The 21,916-nt window shown below is 42.5% G+C and overlaps 1 protein-coding gene across 5 annotated transcripts in view; it reads left to right on the top strand.

Annotated features, from left to right (window-relative positions):
* Zfp106 (zinc finger protein 106) overlaps positions 1–21,916 on the top strand; it is a 57,045-nt gene that overhangs the window by 25,128 nt on the left and 10,001 nt on the right. For 3 of the 5 annotated variants that reach the window (NM_011743.3, XM_006499042.4, XM_030248878.1), the window contains 11 exons: positions 3,058–5,226; positions 6,515–7,142; positions 8,220–8,289; positions 10,108–10,262; positions 10,340–10,400; positions 11,653–11,988; positions 14,113–14,872; positions 15,164–15,216; positions 15,907–16,052; positions 18,192–18,326; positions 19,556–19,672. In NM_011743.3, coding sequence (NP_035873.2) covers positions 3,058–5,226; positions 6,515–7,142; positions 8,220–8,289; positions 10,108–10,262; positions 10,340–10,400; positions 11,653–11,988; positions 14,113–14,872; positions 15,164–15,216; positions 15,907–16,052; positions 18,192–18,326; positions 19,556–19,672 — 4,630 coding nt within the window. The remainder of the gene's footprint in view (positions 1–3,057; positions 5,227–6,514; positions 7,143–8,219; positions 8,290–10,107; positions 10,263–10,339; positions 10,401–11,652; positions 11,989–14,112; positions 14,873–15,163; positions 15,217–15,906; positions 16,053–18,191; positions 18,327–19,555; positions 19,673–21,916) is intronic. The other 2 variants (XM_006499044.4, XM_030248880.1) reach the window with 1 other exon arrangement.

Genomic DNA, 21,916 nt, shown 5'->3' with positions numbered 1-21,916 from the left:
AGATGTAATATTAATATTACATTATATTAAAACATTAATATTTTAAGTTTGACAATAGCAAGACTATTTGAACAATATATGTTCCCTAATTGTTTTTCCTAATTTTGTATATCTGTGTTTATGTATTTATGTGTTAGGCATTTATGGTTTTACTTACCTGATTTTATAGCCTGAAGTTTTTTGTTTGTTTGTTTTTAATTGAGCCAGGCAGTCATGTAGCCATAGCAAGTTTTCAGTTTGCTCATAGCGAAAGATGATTCTGAATTTCTGTGTCTGTCTCCCTAGGTGGTGGGATTATAGGTGTGTGCTACGACTTATTTATTAATGTGACAGAGAATAGGAGAGAACAATTAATGAAGTCCACAAGTGTTAAAGTCCTTCTATGTGATGAGGAAACTTCCAACTCTAAATTTTAATGATTCTTCTTGAATATTATTTATACATACTCTGACCTGCTTTTTGTTAGAGATTTAAATATAGGTAGGAAATATGTAGTTTTACCCTAGATATTAACATTTTAAAAGTAAGTCCTTGAAAAAGACTTTCTTAGTCTTAAGATGCCCATAGCACCATGATTGTTGACCCCTTGGGCTGTGCGGTCCTTCAGATACTATTCTCATGACCTCAGTGCAGCTGGTGGAGCCTGCGCTTCTGTTTTAGGAAGTTAAATGGGTAGGACACTAATTTTTGTTTCTTTCATACACAACAAAACTATTATAGCTAAGCTATGTAAATGATCAACCATTATCAAAGGCTATGATTAGACACTGATATGCTTATTCTTTGAGTCTTATATGCCCCTGTAATGACATAATTATATGAAATCACCCACTTACTTTTATTGATTGATTGACTGACTGCTGCAGGGTCTCTTTAGATAGTCAACTCACATTCTTCTTAGCCCTGTTGCAAGTACTGAGCTTACAGGCAAGTGTTACCATGCCAGAGAGATGAATTTTTAATTCTTTTTTTTTTTTTTTTTTTAAAGATTTATTTATTTATTATATGTAAGTACACTGTAGCTGTCTTCAGACACTCCAGAAGAGGGCGTCAGATCTTGTTACAGATGGTTGTGAGCCACCATGTGGTTGCTGGGATTTGAACTGCGGACCTTCGGAAGAGCAGTCGGGTGCTCTTATCCACTGAGCCATCTCACCAGCCCCGAATTTTTAATTCTATATTGTGAAAAAGGAGCTAATTTATGTCCAGAATACTACAGGCATAAGGCCATTTAAGAGCCATCAAGATGGTTCTGTGGGTAGAGGAAATGCAGCCAAGTACTCTGCTCTCTTTTTTTTTTTTTTTTTTAAAGATTTATTTATTTATTATATGTAAATACACTGTAGCTGTCTTCAGACACTCCAGAAGAGGGAGTCAGATCTTGTTACAGATGGTTGTGAGCCACCATGTGGTTGCTGGGATTTGAACTCTGGACCTTCGGAAGAGCAGTCGGGTGCTCTTACCCACTGAGCCATCTCACCAGCCCAGTACTCTGCTCTCTTGATTGCACACATACACTATGGCATGCACATGTGCACACACAATCAGTTTTCTTTTAAAGGCTAATTAATTAAGGTCAGTTTTTAAGATGGTAGTCAATGTGTTTTGTTTGTTGAAGCAGTGTCTTGCTATGAAACCTTGGCTGGCCTGGTGCTCACAGCATAGACCAGGCTGACCTCAAACTCTGAGATGCTCCTACTTCTGCCTCTCAGTGCTGTAAGAGGTGTGTTATCACCACGCCAGCCTAAGGTGTTGCTTTGTATGTGTGTAGGTGTATGTGTGTCTATGCACCACACTCATGCCTGCTGTCCATGGAGGCCAGAAGAGGTGTCAGGTCCCCTGGAACAGGAGTTCCAGATGGTGATGAGTATGTGCTGGGAATTGAACCCCAGGTCACTTGGAAGAGCCAATGCTTTTAAATGCTGAGCCATCTCTCCAGCTCTAAGTCAAGTTTAGAGAAAGAAATTCAATTGCAGAAACTGTTGCTGTGACATTTTTACTGTGTGGGGCCTGAGTGGGTAGTATAAGTCTGCAAGGTTCGGACCTTTGCTTGACCCCTTTGCATTTATATGACTCCATTCACATTACTTAGCTTCTCTAAACTTGAGCCTCCCCATTTAAAAAGTAATAATATCTTTCTGGATTGTACAAATGGAATGAGATAATCTTTTAAAAAGCATTAATGAATTAATTAATCTAGTCTTTAGCAGAAATGAAGCAGATTTTAGGCCACTTTATTACCTGGTGTTTTGAGCACCTATTACTTGCTGGAATGTTAGACACACCATAAGTAATTTGTAAAGAAAAATGGTTTCACACATTGCTGTGATAAGTAAGTTATTCCCTTTTGTGGACACCTATGTAACATAGATAGCTTAAGTAGCTGTAGCTTCTCTGTAAAGAGCCTGCAGCTCAGAAGCTCTCTTTAGCTTCTTGTGAGATCCCTTATTTGGCTTGTGCTGTTTTACTGAGTTTGGGACCTAACTTACTGCATCAGCACAGTTCTAAGCCTATTTTAAATAGAAACTGTATGGAAGTGGGTTAGAAAATAGATTTTTTTTCAGTAAGAACCTGCATCTGAAGAAATCAGATATGGCCACTGACTGAACATGGAGTTACATTAACAATAATCCTGGGCGGTGGTGGAGCACGCCTTTAATCCCATCACTTGGGAGGCAGAGGCAGGCGGGTTTTTGAGTTCGAGGACAGCCTGGTCTACAAAGTGAGTTCCAGGACAGCCAGGGCTACACAGAGAAACCTTGTCTCGAAAAACCAAAAAAAAAAAAAAGTAAATAATAATCCTAACCACAAAATATAACCACCCTTATTTTGAAAAGAGCTGGATAATGTAAAAATGCTCAGATAATAGAAACAAAATTCTAGACCAGTAACCCCTTTTACCCCCCCCCCCCCCAAATTGGGAGGATAGTTTAAATGTGTCTAGGATGAAGGGAAAGATAGTCTGCTACATTCCAGATGTAAAAACAAACACTAGAAGAAAGAAGCACAAGTAAGAATTTCATTAAATCCATAATGACAAACTGTTTTTTCTTTCAGACAAGATGAACCTCCCAGTAACAGCCAAGAAGTAAACTCAGATGACAGGCAGCCCCAGTGGAGACGAGAAGACCGAATCCCTTACCAAGACAGAGAGAGCTATAGTCAGCCACCAAGACACCATCGTGGACCCCCACAGAGAGACTGGAAATGGGAAAAGGATGGCTTTAATAGTACTAGAAAAAACAGCTTTCCACATTCTTTGAGGAATAGTGGTGGACCAAGAGGAAGTTCTGTCTGGCATAAAGGTGCTACAAGAGGCTCTTCAACTTGGTTCCTTAATCATAGCAATTCTGGAGGAGGCTGGCATTCAAACAATGGGATGGTAGATTGGAATTATAATGGTACAGGAAGGAATTCCAGTTGGCATTCTGAAGGAACAGGTGGCTTTCCCAGCTGGCACATGAACAACAGTAACGGAAACTGGAAATCCAGTGTACGTAGTACGAATAGCTGGAATTACAATGGCCCTGGAGACAAATTTCAACAAGGCAGAAACAGAAATCCTAACTATCAAATGGAAGACATGACCAAGATGTGGAACAAGAAATCTAATAAGCCAAGCAAGTACAGTCAGGAGAGATGCAAGTGGCAGAGGCAAGACAGGGACAAAGCTGCCAAGTACAGGAGTCCTCCTGAGGGATACGCAAGCGATACGTTTCCTTCAGAAGGCTTACTTGAGTTCAATTTTGAACAGCGAGAAAGTCAAACCACTAAACAAACAGACACGGCAGCCTCAAAAATTAATGGAAAAAATGGCACCAAAGCAAGGGACAAGTTCCGCCGCTGGACACCTTACCCTTCCCAGAAGACTCTAGATTTACAGTCAGCCCTGAAAGAAGTCATTGGCAGCAAGTCAGACACACTAGAGAAGCCTCTCTTTAATTTTAGCTTAATAACTGCAGGACTGCGCAAACCAGTTGATAAAACAAGTAATCCTCCAGTGATAAAAACACAAAAAGCAGGACCTCCTGGATCTCCCAGTCACAAAGCCATTTCTGATGGCACTGCTTTCTGTGAGGTGCCAAGAGCTTGCCCCATTACCGAGCAATCTGAGCCACATCAGAAGTCAAATAAGATTCCATTACTGAAATCCCCACTCCTTCCACTTCCAACCCCTAAATCAGGTCCTCATAAGCAAAATTTAAAGAACCGCTCAAAAAATAAGGAGACAAAGTCCTTTCCTTCTGGAGATCACTCACATCTCCTGAACACTTCTACTTTAGAAGGTAGCCATGGTTCTTCCTACACATCCAAATCACGCGGTTTATGTCCTCGTGTTTTAAAGGAGAATAAAACTGTATCAGGCACTCAAAAAGAACCTGACGAGAAGTTAAATAGCACATCACAGAAAGCCCAAGACACAGTGCTACAGTGTCCCAAAACACTGCAGAATCCACTCCCTACCACACCCAAAAGGACGGAGAACGATGCAAAAGAAAGTAGTGTAGAAGAGTCTGCCAAAGACTCTCTGAGCATCGAGTCTCAGCCACACTCAGCTGGAAACAGTGCCATGACATCTGATGCAGAAAACCATGGCATAAAAAGTGAAGGTGTGGCTTCACTGACCACAGAGGTTGTGTCCTGCAGCACTCACACCGTGGATAAGGAACAAGGGAGCCAGATCCCAGGAACACCCGAGAACCTCTCCGCCTCCCCATGTAATTCCACAGTTCTCCAGAAAGAGGCTGAGGTACAAGTGTCAGCAGCGACCAGTCCACACTCTGGCTTACTGCTAAACTTGAAGACCTCTCTAGAAGATGCGCAGGACAACAACCTTGTTAAATCTGATGGACCTTTTGAAACTGAGAGCTTTGAGGACACTAGCCTGGATGCAGAGCTTCAAAAACCTGATCTCAATAATCAGCCCCCAGGCACGCTTCTTCCCGAACTAAGTAAACTTGGTTTTCCCGCCTCGCTCCAGAGAGATCTAAGCCGACACATCAGTTTGAAGTCCAAAACAGGAACACATCTCCCAGAGCCAAACCTCAATAGCGCTCGACGAATTCGCAATGTTAGTGGCCATAGAAAGAATGAAACAGAAAAGGAATCTGGGCTTAAGCCAACCCTACGACAGATTCTAAATGCATCAAGGAGAAATGTCAACTGGGAACAGGTCATTCAGCAAGTAACCAAGAAAAAGCAAGAGCTGGGCAAAGGCTTACCCAGGTGTGTGCCTCTCATACCTGTCCTTGGCTTCTTTTAAAGGTTACCACACATTGGCCTTGATTAAAACCAAGTTCTTGTTCAACTTAAATTAAACTTGTGCCAAAAATACCCATTGTAGATGTCTGCTTTAATTCAGTATTAAGCACTGGCTGTTCCTATATGACACGTGTGATAGTCTGTCTTGACAGAGGATGCCATTAAAATGGAGGCACCTGAAACACTAATTGGACCTAGGATTACATACGTCATCAGAAATCTGTCACTTTAGTTCAGATGGACTAGAATGTGCTGTCTCTGAATCTTAATGTTTGGAACCAATGGTAAAAATTTTTGATTTGTTTGCTTGCTTGCTTTTTGGTTTTCAAGATGGGGTTTCTCTATATAGCCCTGTCTGGTCTATAGAACAGACTGGCCTCGAACTCAGAGAAGGCCTGCTTTTGCCTGAGATTAAAGGCATGTGCCACCACCGCCCTGCTAGTGGTCAATTTTTTCAACTACCTGTTGTTACTACCTTTCACTGAGCTTGTGGAATCCCCCATAGGCATTCTGGGTACTACAGAGAGGACTGCAGAATGCTTTCTCTTAAGCTCACTCAGAGCATCTTGAGATGCTGTTCTAAGTGGTCAAGAAGTGCTCAGCATAGGTTCAACTTGGAAAATCATAGTTTTTTTTTTTTTTTTTTTTTTTTTTGGTTTTTCGAGACAGGGTTTCTCTGTATAGCCCTGGCTGTCCTGGAGCTCACTTTGTAGACCAGGTTGGCCTCGAACTCAGAAATCCGCCTGCCTCTGCCTCCCGAGTGCTGGGATTAAAGGCGTGCGCCACCACGCCCGGCGGCGGAAAATCATAGTTTTGCAACGATGTAAGTGTAGCCCTCCAGGCTCAGGGACTTTACTGTTGTTGGTTCATTTGCCTTGTTTTCCTTTCTTAGTCCTTTTGCAAAGTTCATGGTCTGGTAAAGCAGAAAGCTTAGAGACCTGCTTAATGGTTGTGAGTACTTGGTAAGCTGGTTTCTTTGCTTTTAAAATGTTTATTGAAGACAAAGATCTCTATTTGGGAGGGGAGCAGTTGTCACTAATCTACTTGCATCCTTGTAGCTGCACAGTTTGGATTGAGTGCCTGTGCTGCTGCTGCAGTACTCTCTACCTCGCTCTGGAATTCGTGTCAGAGGTTGTGCTTCTTGACAGCAGGAGCCTCCCTCTGTGCAGGAGAGCCTAGCACATGTAACACTCCCCAGCCACATCTGACTTGTTCCTTTCTCTTTTTTTCCTTTTTTTTTTTTTTTTTTAAGGTTTGGCATAGAAATGGTACCTTTGGTTCAAAATGAACAGGAAGTCTTGGATTTAGATGAAGAGCCTGATCTGTCCAGTCTGGAAGGATTCCAGTGGGAAGGAGTTTCCATTCCCTCATCCTCTGGCTTGGCAAGAAAGCGAAGTCTTTCTGAAAGCAGCGTGGTCATGGACAGGGCTCCTGTGTATAGCTTCTTTACTGGGGAGGGTACTGGTAAAGAAAATGAAGCCCAGCAGAGTCCTTCACCTAATACTGCCCTGAGTGCTGCCCAGAGTCAGAAGACAGCCATGTATCTTGAACAGGAAGTGGCCCCTCTGACTCCCTCTGTCGGAACAGGTGAAAGGGTTGGAAACATTCCTACCCAGCGGCGACATAGTGCACAGTTACCGTCTGGTCACATAATGCCTGTCATGCATTCAGCCCGAGACCTGCACAGCCAGGAGAGGTCTACCCCACTGTCAGAGCGCCATGCCCAGGAGAGCACTGGAGAAGGAAACTCACTCACATCAAATGCATCTTCAGGTCATGCAGTCTCCAGCTTAGCAGATGCAGCCACTGACAGCAGCTGTACCTCTGGTGCTGAGCAAACCGATGGTCACAGTATTAGAAAGAAGCGAAGAGCCACCGGGGTGAGTATGACTCTCCATGTCTTTGCAAAGTATCTCTTGTGAGGACTTGAATATTGATAAGAAAGGCTTAACTCATTTTGACTGAGTATCTGGGGTGTGGTTTCCTTTGCTCCAGAGCAGAACTTAATGCTCTTTACTTCCCTTCTTCTGGTTTCTCTCTGGTTTTTCTCTGAGTGACTCTACTAAACCAGATGTAATGTGAGACGAATGTACAGTACCAGGAAAGTGTGAAGTCATCTCTAAAAGTGGTCTCCCAGCAGTAATTCACCTGACTAAGGATAGGCCACATCTTCAGATGTAACTTAATCTGCTTTCATAGAGTCACTTGGTACTGCTGAGTTTGTAGGACGTGTGCAAATGTTGGCTTCTTGGTTAAGCTGGAAAGTTTACCACCAGAGAGAGACTTAATAGCGTTAGAATGTATACATGAACACTGCAACACTTCCCCAGTCCCTGTAATTGCCCTAGTTAAGCCCTCCTGACCCCTCATTTAACACTTATGCTCCCCTGGCTCCCTGGTAATAACGGTGATGATGATGATAGCCCTGTCCCTAGGTCCCTTTCTGAAAAGAAAGTTCAGAAACTCTCTTTCCGGTGGTCAAACCTGTGATTTGGCACCCCCTCTCCCTAAAGGCCAATTCTGTTCTCCTTCAGACAGAGGAGGTACTGTTAGGTGATTTTAAATATACTTGAAGCTTGGAATTTAATTGGAGAAGCTGTTACCTTGAGATTTGTCATGTAGATGCTTTACTGTCTTGTTGGAAAGGTTTTCTCCAGGAAGTTAGAGCGCAGCCTATGCCAAGATGAACTCAGTAGAGTGTTCCTGGCTCTTCCGTCCCCGTGTCACTTCACCCGATGGACTGATTGCTTGGCACAGCGGGCTTTAGTACATCTAAGGGACCAGAAAGCCTTGGGCTTTCTTTATTAGAAACAATAAGTCAACTAATGGTTACGTTGTGCACAAGGCCTCTGTTGTCCTTGTAGAGATAGTTGCAATAGCAGAAGGTCATATAGGGCAACCATTTTGTCCCTCTCTTGGAAAATGACATCATACTCAGTATGCAATATTCTTCTTAGGATGGATCTTCCCCTGAACTACCAAGTCTTGAGAGAAAAAATAAACGAAGGAAAATTAAAGGGAAGAAAGGTATGGCTATATAATGTTACAGAAGAACATTATTGTTTTCGTTTTTACAATGCTGAGTGTTGAACCCAGGGCTTCATACATGCTAGGCAGGTACTCTACCTATGTCTCTGATCACAAGAAGTTGCCATGATAGCACTTCAGCCTTTTGATAATCTGTTGTGGTTTCTAATCATCAAACACTGGTCATCTGCTTCCCAGCACTTACTGTTTGTTTTGAGACAGGGTATTTCTATATAGACTGTCCTCAACTCTCATCTCAGCCTTCTGGTGCCGGGCTTACAAGCTTCATACTGCAAGACTTGCAAATGTTGTTTTGTTTTAATTGAAAAAGGAGCTGAGTGGTGGCTAAATGGAAAAAAACTTGCCAGAAGGCATGAGGCCCCTAGTTCAGTCCTCACTGCTGAGGCAGGCTCTGTCTGTAAAGCCAGGTTGGCCTCTGCAAAGCAAGATTGCAAACTTATGACACCATATCTGGTTAAAACATAGCCTTTCTCACATTGTTGTCTTGTTTTAATATTTATATATTTATGTATTTTATGTATATGAATGCTTTATTTGCTTGTATGCCTGCATGACAGAGGAGGGCATCAGATCCCATGCTTGCTGGGAATTTAACTCAAGATCTCTGGAACAGTAGTCAGCACTCTTAACCACTGAGCCATCTCCCTGGCCCCTGTTGTCTTGTTTAAAAGCAGAAAAAAAAAAATTGACTGCTTGCTCCATCTAGTTGCAGCTAAGATAAATACATGCCACCACATAGAACTGAAGGCTAAGTTATGCTGTAGACAGTATAGGCAGGGAATCTTACTAGAATTTTCCATTTGAAATGAGAAGGAACAAGTCATTTAATTAAATATTGTCCCTCTCACTTTTTTAACTTGTGACCCATGCTAGCCTTGAACTCTAGATAGTTGTGCCTCTGCATCCCAAGTACTAGAAATATGGAATTAGGCTTGTGAGACACTACATCTAGCTTCGCTTTTTATTTTTGAGGCACCTTGTTTGCTTTTCTAATGTGAATTGAGGAGTGTGTAGTAGAAGGAACGGGATCTGATTTGAATCTGATTAGATTTCTGTTCAGTATCAAAACCAGACTTTGCTCAGGGAAGCTTTAGTAAAGAGCTGTGACACCAGTGGCAGAGCAGAGCGGTGCCTTAGCATTGGGATTACATCACACGCCAAGAGAAGCGTCAGGGAGAGTGTGGTGGCACACTGGGGAGGTGGAGGCAGAGGGATCAGTAAATAGTTCAAGACTATCAGATACCTCAAACGTTCAAGGTAAAACCGGGCTATTATTCAGTTAAAGCAACAAAACAAACAGGCCAGTCATGCTGACACATGCACTTACTCCCAGCACTCACGACAGAGGCAAGCTGATCTCTGAAAGTTCCAAGTCAAACGCATAGTCCCTGTCTCCCAAGCAAGAGATACAGATAAATGAATAAACAAGCAAGAGTCTGACTATTGAGAACTATCTAAAACTTAAGTAACCGACTAGAAAACCATGGCCGAAAAGGAAGAGGAAGAGGGCAAGGACTGTAAGCCTGAAGCTCAGTCTCAGCCAAAGCCCTATGTGAGGAGCACATAGACAGCTGAAGACAGGACCAGGACCAAAGCCATATGTGTCTAGGGGGAGGGCACAGACCTTTAGATCCCTGCTGGTTCTTATTTTGAATGTTTTTGAGCTTTGATGTCAGTAAGATCCTTGAGACTCTTTCACATGTTGAGATAGAAAGACAGGTTTGTACTAAGCACATGTATCTTTGAAGACACTGTTACTAAACTGGCCTTTTGTTTTGTTTTGTTTTGTTTTGACAGAACGTTCTCAGGTTGACCAGCTATTAACTATTTCCTTAAGAGAGGAAGAACTGAGCAAGTCTCTGCAGTGCATGGACAACAAGCTCCTGCAGGCGCGGGCAGCACTGCAGACAGCGTACGTTGAAGTTCAGAGGCTACTCGTGCTTAAGCAGCAGGTAACAGCTGAGAAGTCCTAGGGACACTGAGCTGCGGGGTGGACCTTAGAATGCTTAGCCAAGTATTTTACTTTCAGATAACTGTGGAGATGAGTGCACTGAGGACTCACAGAATACAGATTCTACAAGGATTGCAAGGTATTTATTTAGAGCATGTTTGATGAACTGTTAATTTTTGTTATCTGTCAGGGCTAAAGCAAATAAGTTGTAGGAATGTCGTACATTTTCCTGCAGGTCTCCATGGTTTCATTCTGTAAAAAAACCCAGAGACTTGGATGTCTCAAAAATTGTAACAGAGCTGGGCTGAGTGGTCCAGGCCAGTCATCTCCACTGCTTAGGAAGCTGACATGGGAGAGATGGGAGACAAAGAGCGAATTCAAGGCCCACCTCATCTCAGAGAATCGGTGATGGAGCTTGGTTGTTGGGTGCTTGCCTTAGGTGTGGTTTACAGAGTGGGGTTCCAGTGACAGAAGGAGAGGGAAGTGGCAGAGATTGCTTTGGTGAGGAATCAGAAGGACTGAGTTCAAATCTTGGCATCTGTTGGTAACTGTATGACTAGGATAAGCCGTTTAAAATTTGATTTTTTTCTTTTTAAAATTTTTATTCTTATGTTTTGACAGAGCCTTAATCAGTGGCCCAGGCTGTCCCACGACTTATGGCCTAGGATGACCTAGAACTCAGTGCAGTCTACCTTTTTCAAACTGTTGAATGTTAGGATTGCAGGTGTGACCCACTTTGTACTTTCAGAAATGTAAATGTTACAGTCTGTCCTCTGTGCCCTTGATAGTTTGTACTTGTTAGACATTTTTGTTTGGACAAGTTGAAAGGGAGAATGCTAACACATTATTAAGTTAATTTTTGCACGTTTGAAATTTTTTGTTGATGTAGTTTTTTCAGGGAGGGTCTTTCCCTGTAGCCCTGGCTGTTCTAGAACTCACTCTGCATACCAGGCCGGCGTCATCATGGAGATCTGCTTATCTCTGCCTCTGTGCTGGGAGCAAAGACTCTCTGCCACCATGTCTGGCTGATCTTTTTTTTTTTTTTGAGACAAGGCCTTGTGTAGCCCATGTTGCCTCAGCTTAGTAGGTAGCTGCTCAGAACCTTTATCCTTTAGTCTCCGCTGTTCGAGAGCTGTGATTAAAGGTGTGTGCCACCATTCCCAACTTAAAATGATTTCCTAGTCTTTAAAAATAAATATTGGAAGCCAGGTATGGCAACACATACCTTTAATTCCAGCACTGGGATGTGAAGCAGATGGAGATCTGTGAGTTCAAGGCCGGCCTGGTCTAAACAGTGAGACAAAACAAAACAAATAGAAATTGACTAAGAAATAAATGACTTTACAAGTAATATTCTTGGATTTGTTCTGTGTCTATGCTTTCTGTTCTAGAAACATATGAACCTCCTGAGCACCCAGACCAGGCTCCCTGTAGCCTCATATCACGAGAACAAAGGAACAGCCGATCTCAGACATCTTTTGAGACAGCTCTGCTGCCTGCACCCTTTTTCCCGGGGTTTCTGGATCCACCTCCTTCCCATGCATCTCTACCATCCTCTGGAAACCCTCTCCAAATAACCACGTGTACTTTACAAGCCCATGGCACTGCCCCTGATTCATCGGTTCAGATTAAACAAGAGCCCATGTCTCCTGAACAAGAGGGGAATATGAATGCTTTGCCACAAGGCTGTGCTTCCAATGTGTCCAAGGAATTACTGCAAACTAATAGTAAGTAAGCTTTCATGTGAGTTCAGGGCATCCCTGAAGGGCAGTTATCCACCACTGTGTAAAGCCTATTGAAACAAAGCCATGCATGTCAGCTCAGGCCTTTAGTCCAGCACTCGGGAGACAGGGGCAGGTGGAACTTCGAGTTAGAGATCACATCTCAGCTTGATCTACATAGCAAGTTCAGGCCTGCTGTGGCTCTATAATGAGACCTTGCTCAAAAATAAAATAACTAATTATTATAGTTAGTTTTCCACTGACAGATACTTCATATAGGAGGTTTGTTTTCAAGTACTTCAGAGAATGTGGGGTTGGAGAGATGACTCAGCAGGTAAAGGTTTGTCAGCAAGCCTGATGACCCGAGTTTAAATCTCTAGAATCCACAAGAAGGAAGAGAACCTGGACCCCCATATGCACACCTGTGCTAAGACATACAGAGAAAATAAATGTAAAGACTTAAAAAACTAATAAAGTACTTTAGAGAATTCATTTAAGTTTCATTGTTCCCTGACTTTCTTGGAGCTTAATGAGTTGGCATCCATTTGACTCTTCTAAAGTGTTTCTTCTGTCTTTGTGGTGTGTGGGTTAAGCTTGGTCAACCCATTTACTCAGGAAGGCATGCACTCTGAATTTCTGAGCATTACTGCATCTATTACCTCATATGTAAACCAAGACTGATTAAAAACCCTGAGAAGCAAGTGTCATTGCTGGTCACAGGGTTCTGGTGTTTACTGGTATTAACGGGAACTTATGTGGGTTGAGAAGTAGCCAGGGATCGGGTTTTAACAGTTGAGGATAACTTCTCATAACTACAAATAATGTCATATTAAAAATTCAGTAAAAAAAGCAAACAGTCTAAATTAAATTTGTCAGCAGAAAAAAGCTAGCCAAGTAATCCTGGCACCTCATGTTGCTGGGTGCAGTGGCACAAATCTGCAATCCCGGCATTCCTTGGGGTGGGAAGCCAAGGCAGGAGATTTGCCTGCAAGTTTGCAGGCCAGCTAGCCTGAAGTATGAAGCACAGCGGCAGAAGCCAACAAGAGAGAGTCTGCCTCTCAGTATGGCAGAAGGCAAGAACTGACACCCCAAAGTTGTCCTTTGACATCCACACTTGCACCATGGTATGTAGACCTACATGTACACACTTCACACACACACACAAGTCATTGTGATTCCTTAAGCAAAACCAGTTCTAAAATCCCCTTCAGTTTTTGCTACTCACACCCTTTTGCAGTATTATGTAGGTACTGGATCTAATGTCTATGATCTGTCATGCTGAAGTTTAAGTTAGTAATTTTATGGGATCTGTATTTAGGTTTTGAAAACTATAATGCTTTGGGAAATGGCAGATGGAGTGGATGCATATATCACCTAGCCTGAAAACCTGAGTTTGATCCTCAGGATCCATATTGTAGAGAAAACTGACTTCTGCAAGTTGTCCCCTGACCTTCACAAATGACCATGTACACAAAATAAATAAAACATAGTTTAAAACATTAGAAATTCATGGAATGATTATACTGGCCTTAGTAGAGATTATTTAACAGAGCTTAAAAGTGTAGCTATATTATTTTGTTCCATATTTCCTATCTTTTTTAAGGGGGAAGGCTGCTGGAGATTGTGTGTTAGGCAAGCCCAGTATTACCACTGAACTACAAACATCCTGAGCTGTATTTCGATGTCTTAAACCATAAGTATATGTTCGTTTACATGTAGACTATATAAAGGACATAGTTTACCATAACCTGACCAGTTTCTACTCAATAAATCATTTTCCTGTCTCACTAAAGTGATCCATCTGTGGGAGCTGGGGAGTAGGCTCAGTGGGTCACTTTCTCTCACAAGCAGTGCGGACCCAGCGTCCCTACAGTAAGATGAAAAGCTGAGGTAGAGTCATCAGGTAGTTCACGAATCAGCTAGCTTGGAGCTCACAGTGCAAGGCAGAGAGCAAGAATGAGTTTCAAAAGTTGTCCTCTGATCGCCACACAAGTTCCCTGGCACATGGACACACCCAAGCTTATTCCTTGTATGCACAGACACACTAAATATGTGAATATTCAAAATATAAGAGAAATCAAAAGTCGCTGCCTGCGGAAGTTGATTTTTCTGTTTGATTTCCTGATTCAGGAGTGGTCGATGACGGCTCTTCAGTTTACCCAGCCATCCCTGCAGTGATAGCATCAGAGTCAACAGAGAACTGCCAGGAGGTTAGCAAAGATCTGAATTTTTCTGTGGAGCAAGGAAATTCCAGAAGCAAAGGAAACTCTCCCTCTTGCCAGTCTCCTGATCTTCCTGGCATAAACAGAGGTGAAGAGACAGCCAAAGGCAGCAGTGGATCTGAAGCCTGCAGCAGTTCTTTTCTGAGATTGTCTTTCACTCCCGAAACGCCTGCAGAGAAGGAAACTCAGTCTCCAGCTGACCAGCCTGAGCAGCAGGCAGAATCCACACTGGCATCAGCTGAAACTAGAGGTAGCAAGAAGAAGAAGAAACTTCGGAAGAAGAAGACGCTTCGGGCCACTCATGTTCCTGAGAACAGTGACACAGAGCAGGATGTGTTCACGGCTAAGCCTGCAAGGAAGGTCAAAACTGCAAAGGCAGCTAAAGGGGCGAAAGTGACAACCAGCCAGACTGGTCAGGAGCAAGGAACTGCCAGAGATGAGCCAGACAGCGATTCTTCTCTGGAAGTCCTGGAAGTCACAAATCCTCAGTTAGAAGTAGTTGCCATTGATACTTCTGAATCGGGAGACGAGAAACCTGACAGTCCATCGAAAAAAGATGCCTGGATCGCTGCAGAACAGAACCCCATAGAAACTTCTCGTTCTGGTTGTGATGAGGTTAGCTCTACCAGTGAGCTTGGCACCCGCTACAAGGATGGTGTTCCTGTGAGGTGAGTGTGTGCTGGGCAGCGGCTTCACGACTCTTCTTTCATTTACTCTTTTAAGTAGAATTTTAGAATTTCTTTATAAATCTTGGCTCTTGGAGTCGGCTTGGTTTTCTTCTTTTGGTATTGTTTTGGTTGGTTTGCTTGCTTGTTTGCTTTGCTTTTTCTTTTTATCATGTTGTAAATTTCAAGCACATTTCAGATAGAAAAATTGATTTTTTGAGTTAGAAATTTTTTAGTTTTGCCATCTGTCCTAGTCTTCCCAGATGCCAAGAAAATTTTGGTGTTGTTTTTCAGTGTGGCGGAAACCCAGACGGTGATCTCCATCAAAGCATCTAAGCACTCTTCAGGTAATTGTTGTGTTCAAAGCAGCCACAGGGAAAGGGGGTTTTAGAATATAGAAGTCAAATTAGCTTAAATATATTTATGGACCAGGAGATAAAGTCAGAAGTTGCGCCAAGAGCGCTGCCTGGGTCAGCACCACATCTGTGGGCCCTGGGCTTTGCACGTTGCACACTCCTGTCAGGCTCTGGTGGCTCCCTTTTCTGACTTCATTAGTTCTAAAGTTTTTGTTTTGTTTTGTTTTGGTGGAATCTTCCCAATGGAGAACTTTGAAAAGTGTGAGCTAGAGAAAATACCCAAGGAGCAACAATATGAACTAACCAGTACCCCCGGAGCTCTTGACTCTAGCTGCATATGTAGCAGATGATGGCCTAGTCGGCCATCACTGGGAAGAGAGGCCCCCTTGGTCTTGCAAACTTTATATTCCAATATAGGGGAACGCCAGGGCCAAGAAGTGGGAGTGAGTGGGTAGGGGAGCAGGGGGGGGGAGGGTATAGGGGACTTTTGGGTTAGCATTTGAAATGTAAATGAGGAAAATATCTAATAAAAAAGTTTTTTAAAAAAGTGTGACTTACTTTCTGCTTGGAAATTAGAATTTAAGAGGACCGTTGAGTGATTTACTTCAGGTCCTCTATAAGGTTGTGACGGTTTTGAGTGCCTCAGCAGACATGTCTCTGAAACCTGTTTGTGTTTTCCAGAAATATCTTCAGAGCCGGGAGATGATGAGGAGCCTACAGAAGGAAGCTTCGAAGGACACCAGGCTGCAGTGAATGCAATTCAGATATTTGGAAACTTCCTGTATACTTGTTCAGCAGACACAACTGTCCGGGTTTATAATCTGGTGGTAAGTATAACATTTTACCTTTGGTGGCAGGTCTAATGTTGTCTTTAACACACAGAAAGGGAACGTCCTGGCTTCCCTAGAGGTTCAGGCTGATCTGGATGTGGTGGACCCTCCAGTCAGCATGGGCAGTAGGCTTCTTTTCCTCAGCTCTGCCTTCTACATCACATTTTCCTTAAATGTGGTTCTGAGAGGAACCTGTAGTGTCTCTTCCTCTCTCCAGAGAAAAAGTCCTTCAGTTTATTCTCTGAACCAACATCCAGTAGGTGAGGAACAGTCAGGCCCCAGCCTTGAAGTTAGTGATGGGGTCAGTCATACAGCTGCTACATAATAGAGGAAGCAGGATGTGACTATTGCAACGTGTTTGAGAAAGAATTTTTATTTTTTATTTTTAAATATTTATTTATTTTTATGTATGTGAGTACACTGTAGCTGTACCAAATGGTTGTTGGAAATTGAATTTTTAGGACCTCTGCTCGCTCTGGTCAACCCTGCTTGCTCAGGCCCAAAGATTTATTTATTATTACATATAAATACATTGTAACTGACTTCAGTTGCACCAGAATTACGAGTGGTTGTGAGCCATCATGTGGTTGCTGGGATTTGAATTTAGGACCTTTGGGAGAGCAGTCAGTGCTCTTGCCCGCTGAGCCATCTCGCCAGCCAGAGAAAGAAATTTTCCGCTGGTGATTATAGAATCTAGGTTCTTAGAGAAAGTAGCCCTTCCCACGTCTCCCCTCAATGTAAGTGATGCTCATCATGCTTCAAGAAACACTTTCAAGATTAGAATTGATGTGAAAACTAACTTTGTCTTCCACAATTATAATCAAGACTGAACCAACACCATAAAGGTATGAAAACTTGAAAGTTAAATGAGAGCTGGGCATGGTGGCGCACGCCTTTAATCCCAGCACTCAGAAGGCAGAGGCAGGCGAATTTCTGAGTTCGAGGCCAGCCTGGTCTGCAAAGTGAGTTCCAGGACAGCCAGGTCTATACAGAAAGTTAAAAGAGGAACTAAGGGGTTGATAACAGGTTTGTGATCTAGGGCTATGAGAAGTATTGGAAATGACCTCAGAAGAAAGCAGTGATATATGGAAGTATGAGCGAATGTTCTACAAGAGCAGAGCTAGGTGTGGTGGCATATGCCTTTAATCCTATCACTTGGGAGGTGGCGGTAGAGGCAGGAGGATCAGGAGTTCAAAGCCAGCCTCTGGTACAAAGGCTTAAAAACAGCTTAAGCTACATGAGACTATGTCTCAAAAAAAAAAAAAAAATCTAGGAAATGAGGTCTTAACTTCCAGGTTGTGAGACCTATGTATGAATGTATATATGTACATTGTAAATAGATTTTGTATGTACACAGATATAGCATTTAAGACAGTTTTTAGGAAACCATTCCTAAGCCACTAGGACCAGTGATAGCACCTGACATTTAAGTTGTGAGTGTTCTCATAAGCTGGTAACCAAATGTATAACCACTATGGGCAATCAGCAGCAGCCTAGATTTTCTAAGTCTCTTGGCCCATGTCTTAGAAAAACTTGACCTAATAGTATTTTTGGACGTAGCTTAGTAAATATATAGTTGTAGGTATCTCACTGTATGTGACTTTGCTTGGCAGTTAGTGCACAACAAATATTTACTAAGCACACATTGTGTGCTGGGTAACATATTTGGGTGAATACAGCAGTAGACTGGAAGTTATAACATTTTTTTTATTAATAATTATAATAAAAGGTATTATCTAATTTCTATTGCTATGATGAAATGCCATGACCAGGGCATCTTCTAGAAAGAAATGTTTATTTGGGCTTAGAGTTCCTGAGGGTTGTAGTCCATAATGGTGGGAACTGTGTGGCTGGCAATGGGCATGGTGGCAGCATTAAGAAGCTCCTCCCATCTTGAACCTCAGGAATGGGGCAGAGAGTAAACTAGAAATACTGTGAATCCTAAACATCAAAGCCTGCCCCTGCTGACATACTTTGTCCACAAGGCTATACCACCTACCCTCCCCCAGACAGTACCACCAACTGGTGAGAGTATGCAAATACCCATGACATTTTAGAAGCTGTTGACATTTCTAATGCAAACCACCATATTTTCCCAATTTTGGGAGTACTAATCTGACCTGTGCTTGACCTTAGAGTCGAAAGTGTGTTGGTGTCTTTGAGGGACACACTTCCAAAGTGAACTGCCTTCTTGTCACTCACACCTCTGGGAAGAGTTCTGTCCTCTACACGGGTTCCAGTGACCACACCATCCGCTGCTACAATATTAAGGTGAGTGGCTGCAGAGAAATCAAGTGTATTAACCTTTCATGTATATTTATCATCATCCTACTTGTTTGACTTCCTCATTTTTGCCATAGTTTAGCATGCTGATACAATCGTGGGTAGATGGGAGATTTAGTATAAATCATATTTTCTGTTTCTTCATTATTATCTGCTGATTTTGTGCTGTAACAGCATACCCTATTGGTCTTACTTTCATGTCATATGCCAGAATTAATCCTCCTGACAATGTTTTTAATTACATTTATCTATTTACATTGTGTATGTATGTGTGTATATCTATATACATGTGTGTAGAGGTCAGAGGAGTTTTTTTTCTCTTTCTGCCTTATGGTCCAAAGAATCGAACTTGGACTACAGGCCTTTATCAGCTGAGCTATCTCACTGGCCCCTGTTAATTTCTTTAAAGTTAAATTTTATGGGACATAGGGAAATAAGTCAGTTGGTAAAGTTCTTGCCTTGAATACCTTTTATTCCCAGAACTCACTTTTTAAAAGCTGAACACGGGGCCCACAAGGTGGCTCAGCAGAGAGACTCTTGCTGTCAGGCTTGATAGCCAAAGTTTAGATCCATGTGATCCACGTGGTGGGAGGAGGAAACCACCTCTGTCCAAGTACTAAGAAACAGGCCTATGTCATCACACCCTGTTTGTGATGTGCTGGGGACTGGACCCAGGGGTCCATGCCTACTAGGCCAGTACTCAGCCTGCCAGGTACAGCTCTATCTAAAGCTTATCTGTCTTCATTTAAAAAGCCCTTTAAAGAATTCATGTAAGCCGGGCATGGTAGCACACGCCTTTAATCCCAGCACTCGGGAGGCAGAGGCAGGTGGATTTCTGAGTTCGAGGCCAGCCTGGTCTACAAAGTGAGTTCCAGGACAGCCAGGGCTACTCAGAGAAACCCTGTCTCAGAAAAAACCATAAGAAATAAAAATAAATAAATAAAAAAGAATTCATGTTTTTAATTAGAAATACCAGTATCATTAGAGGTTTGTTTTGGGGGGGGTGTTTGTTTGTTTTGTTTTTTGTTTTTGTTTACCTTTTTGATAGTACCCACCCTGTGATCTTGGCCTCACACTTTAAAGAGGAAACATACCTAAGATAGTCTACTGTGTGCTTTTCAGCATCATTTTAAGAGTTTAGAATAACAGTTGTTCACACAACTCATTGCCACTCTCCTTTGTTAGTAAGGGATTATTTTTTGGTTTTGGCTTTTCAGACCCGAGAGTGTATGGAACAGTTACAGCTGGAAGACCGTGTCCTCTGCCTTCATAATAGATGGCGAACCCTCTATGCTGGACTAGCAAATGGCACTGTGGTCACATTCGACATAAAGGTCAGTGGTTGGGGAAGCAGGCTGGATTCCCCTGCCCTCTGTCTCCGGTAGGAAACAGTGTGTAGTAATTCTCCTGTCTGTGAGGAAGGACAGAACTAGCCTTTATTCAAAACCCACTCTCTTGTGCAAGTGAGATCAGTCCTTTATTCTGTCTGCTCAGACTCACATATGCTAGGACCAAAGTGCAGCCTTACTAAATTAAACCAAGCCTTGATATTTGGGCCAAATAATGAGTCATATGTTAAACCAGTCCATCTGATTTATGAGTGACACCATGGAGAATGAATGTGACTTCCCTGACTACACTGCTGTAGTTGGGGACTGTTCTGTAAGGTGAAGTCATTTTGAGGTTTCCCTTAACAGCCATGCAGCCTCATTCTTTTCCACCTTATTTGGAGAGCAGATTTCACCATCTTCCTATCCTGGATCCCAGAGTTTCTTAGCTTATGTTGCTGTGATAAAATACCCAGCCAAAAGCAACTCAAAAAGAGTTTGTTTGATTTGGCTGACAATTCAGGGTTACACCATTAAGTAGAAGTCAAGGAAAGAAAGAACTTGAAGCAGCCAGTCATATCCACAGCAACGAACAGAAAGAAGTGAATACGTATATGCAAGCTTTTCTGTATTTGGCTCCCTTACCACACTTACAGTCAGGATCTAAACCCAGGGAATGGTGTACCCACATTGGGCGGTCCATGTCCTTCCCCCATCCTCCTTTCTGCCCCACTTAGTGCATTCAGGACAGTCTCTCATATTATCCACAAACCAAATTGACAAATCTCATTAAGACTTTTTTTCCCATATGATCCTAGGTTGTGTCTAGTTGATAAATAAAACTACCACTATACAGAGTAAGGTTAAGTTGTTGGTGCCTGATAGGATAGGTAGCAAGCTTATGCCTCAAGAGACTTGTCATTTCTACTTTAGAAGGTACATTGACAAGCTTGGAGAAGACTTACTAGTAGAATCAGGGACACCTTGTCGCAGGCTTTGTGGCAGCTAACATGAAAGGACAGGCTGAAGATGAGAGAAGGGAATAGGAGCACTATCCATGGAGGCAGGGGTCGGAAGTGTGGCTGCTGTAGCTCCACACCCCATCAGTGCCAGGGCTCCTCTGCAACAGCACTGACTGGGACTGTGTAAGGAAAAGCATGCAAGGTAGTTTTGGCCTTTTGGAAACTTTTCAAATAAAAATTGAAGACTCTAGTATATCTAGTATAATCAAGTGATTTGATCCATTGATACTTGTGATAAGTGCAGATTTTTAATTGAAGTGCCAGTCTCCTGATTAGATTGAATTAGGCAATATGAATAAAAACAAAAGGGCAAATTACAATTCTATTTATAAGGACGAAAGCTTAATAGTTATATTTTTCTCTTGTGCAGGTATTGTTGTCAGAGATTGACATCACAAAGAGACTTTGATGTCAGGCAGAAAGGTTTAGATGGCTGAAAGTCAAGAAGTAGAGGACAGATTTGAAAACTTTTGCATGCATGAATTTTGCAAATCAGGGCTGGCTCTTTTTGGCCGATGTTCTAGAATGCAGAATATAGTACTCAAGATAGACTGTTTACCTTGCAAGCTCTGTCCATCACTAGACACTGAACTCCAGACAGTTCTTAGCATGTCAAGATGGCTTGAAGTCATTGCTCAGCTGCCAACTGCTACTTTCTGCTGAGTTTCTGGGAGTTTTACTTCATGTATGTACCCAGAATATCTTTTTAAAAAATGTTTGAAGAAATGTGAAGCTTTGTGAGCAAGATTGAAAGCAGGGGAGAAGAGATAGGGGAGACGTGCATAAAGTGTGAGGTAGAGCATGTGTTTTAGAATTTATGGTATAAACATTCCATTCTGATAGGAAGACTGCTATCTTCTGTTAAAACACCTTCTAAGACACATCTGGTGGCGAGGGTATAGCAGAAGATCAAAGTAACACAAATGTGGAAAATTTAAATTTACTTATTTGTTTTAGATTAATTTCTCTTGTTTTATGTGTAAGAGTGTTTTGCCTGTGCACCACATGCCCACAGAGGTTGGTCAGATCTTTGCCCGAGAGTTTGGAATCTTCTTTACATTGGAAAGAGGACTAGGTGATTAAGAGGCTCAGATTTGGGCTGGTGAGATGGCTCAGCAGTTAAGAGTGCCGACTGCTCTTCCAAGGGTCCTGAGTTCAAATCCCAGCAACCACGTGGTGGCTCACAACCACCCGTAACAAAATCTGATGCCGTCTTCTGGAGTGTCTG

The sequence above is a fragment of the Mus musculus genome, chromosome 2, assembly GCF_000001635.26.
Source record: "Mus musculus strain C57BL/6J chromosome 2, GRCm38.p6 C57BL/6J".
In the NCBI taxonomy this organism is placed as follows: domain Eukaryota; kingdom Metazoa; phylum Chordata; class Mammalia; order Rodentia; family Muridae; genus Mus; species Mus musculus.
The sequence above is the reverse complement of the archived record's forward strand: the minus strand, read 5'-3'. Positions and strand labels throughout refer to the sequence as shown.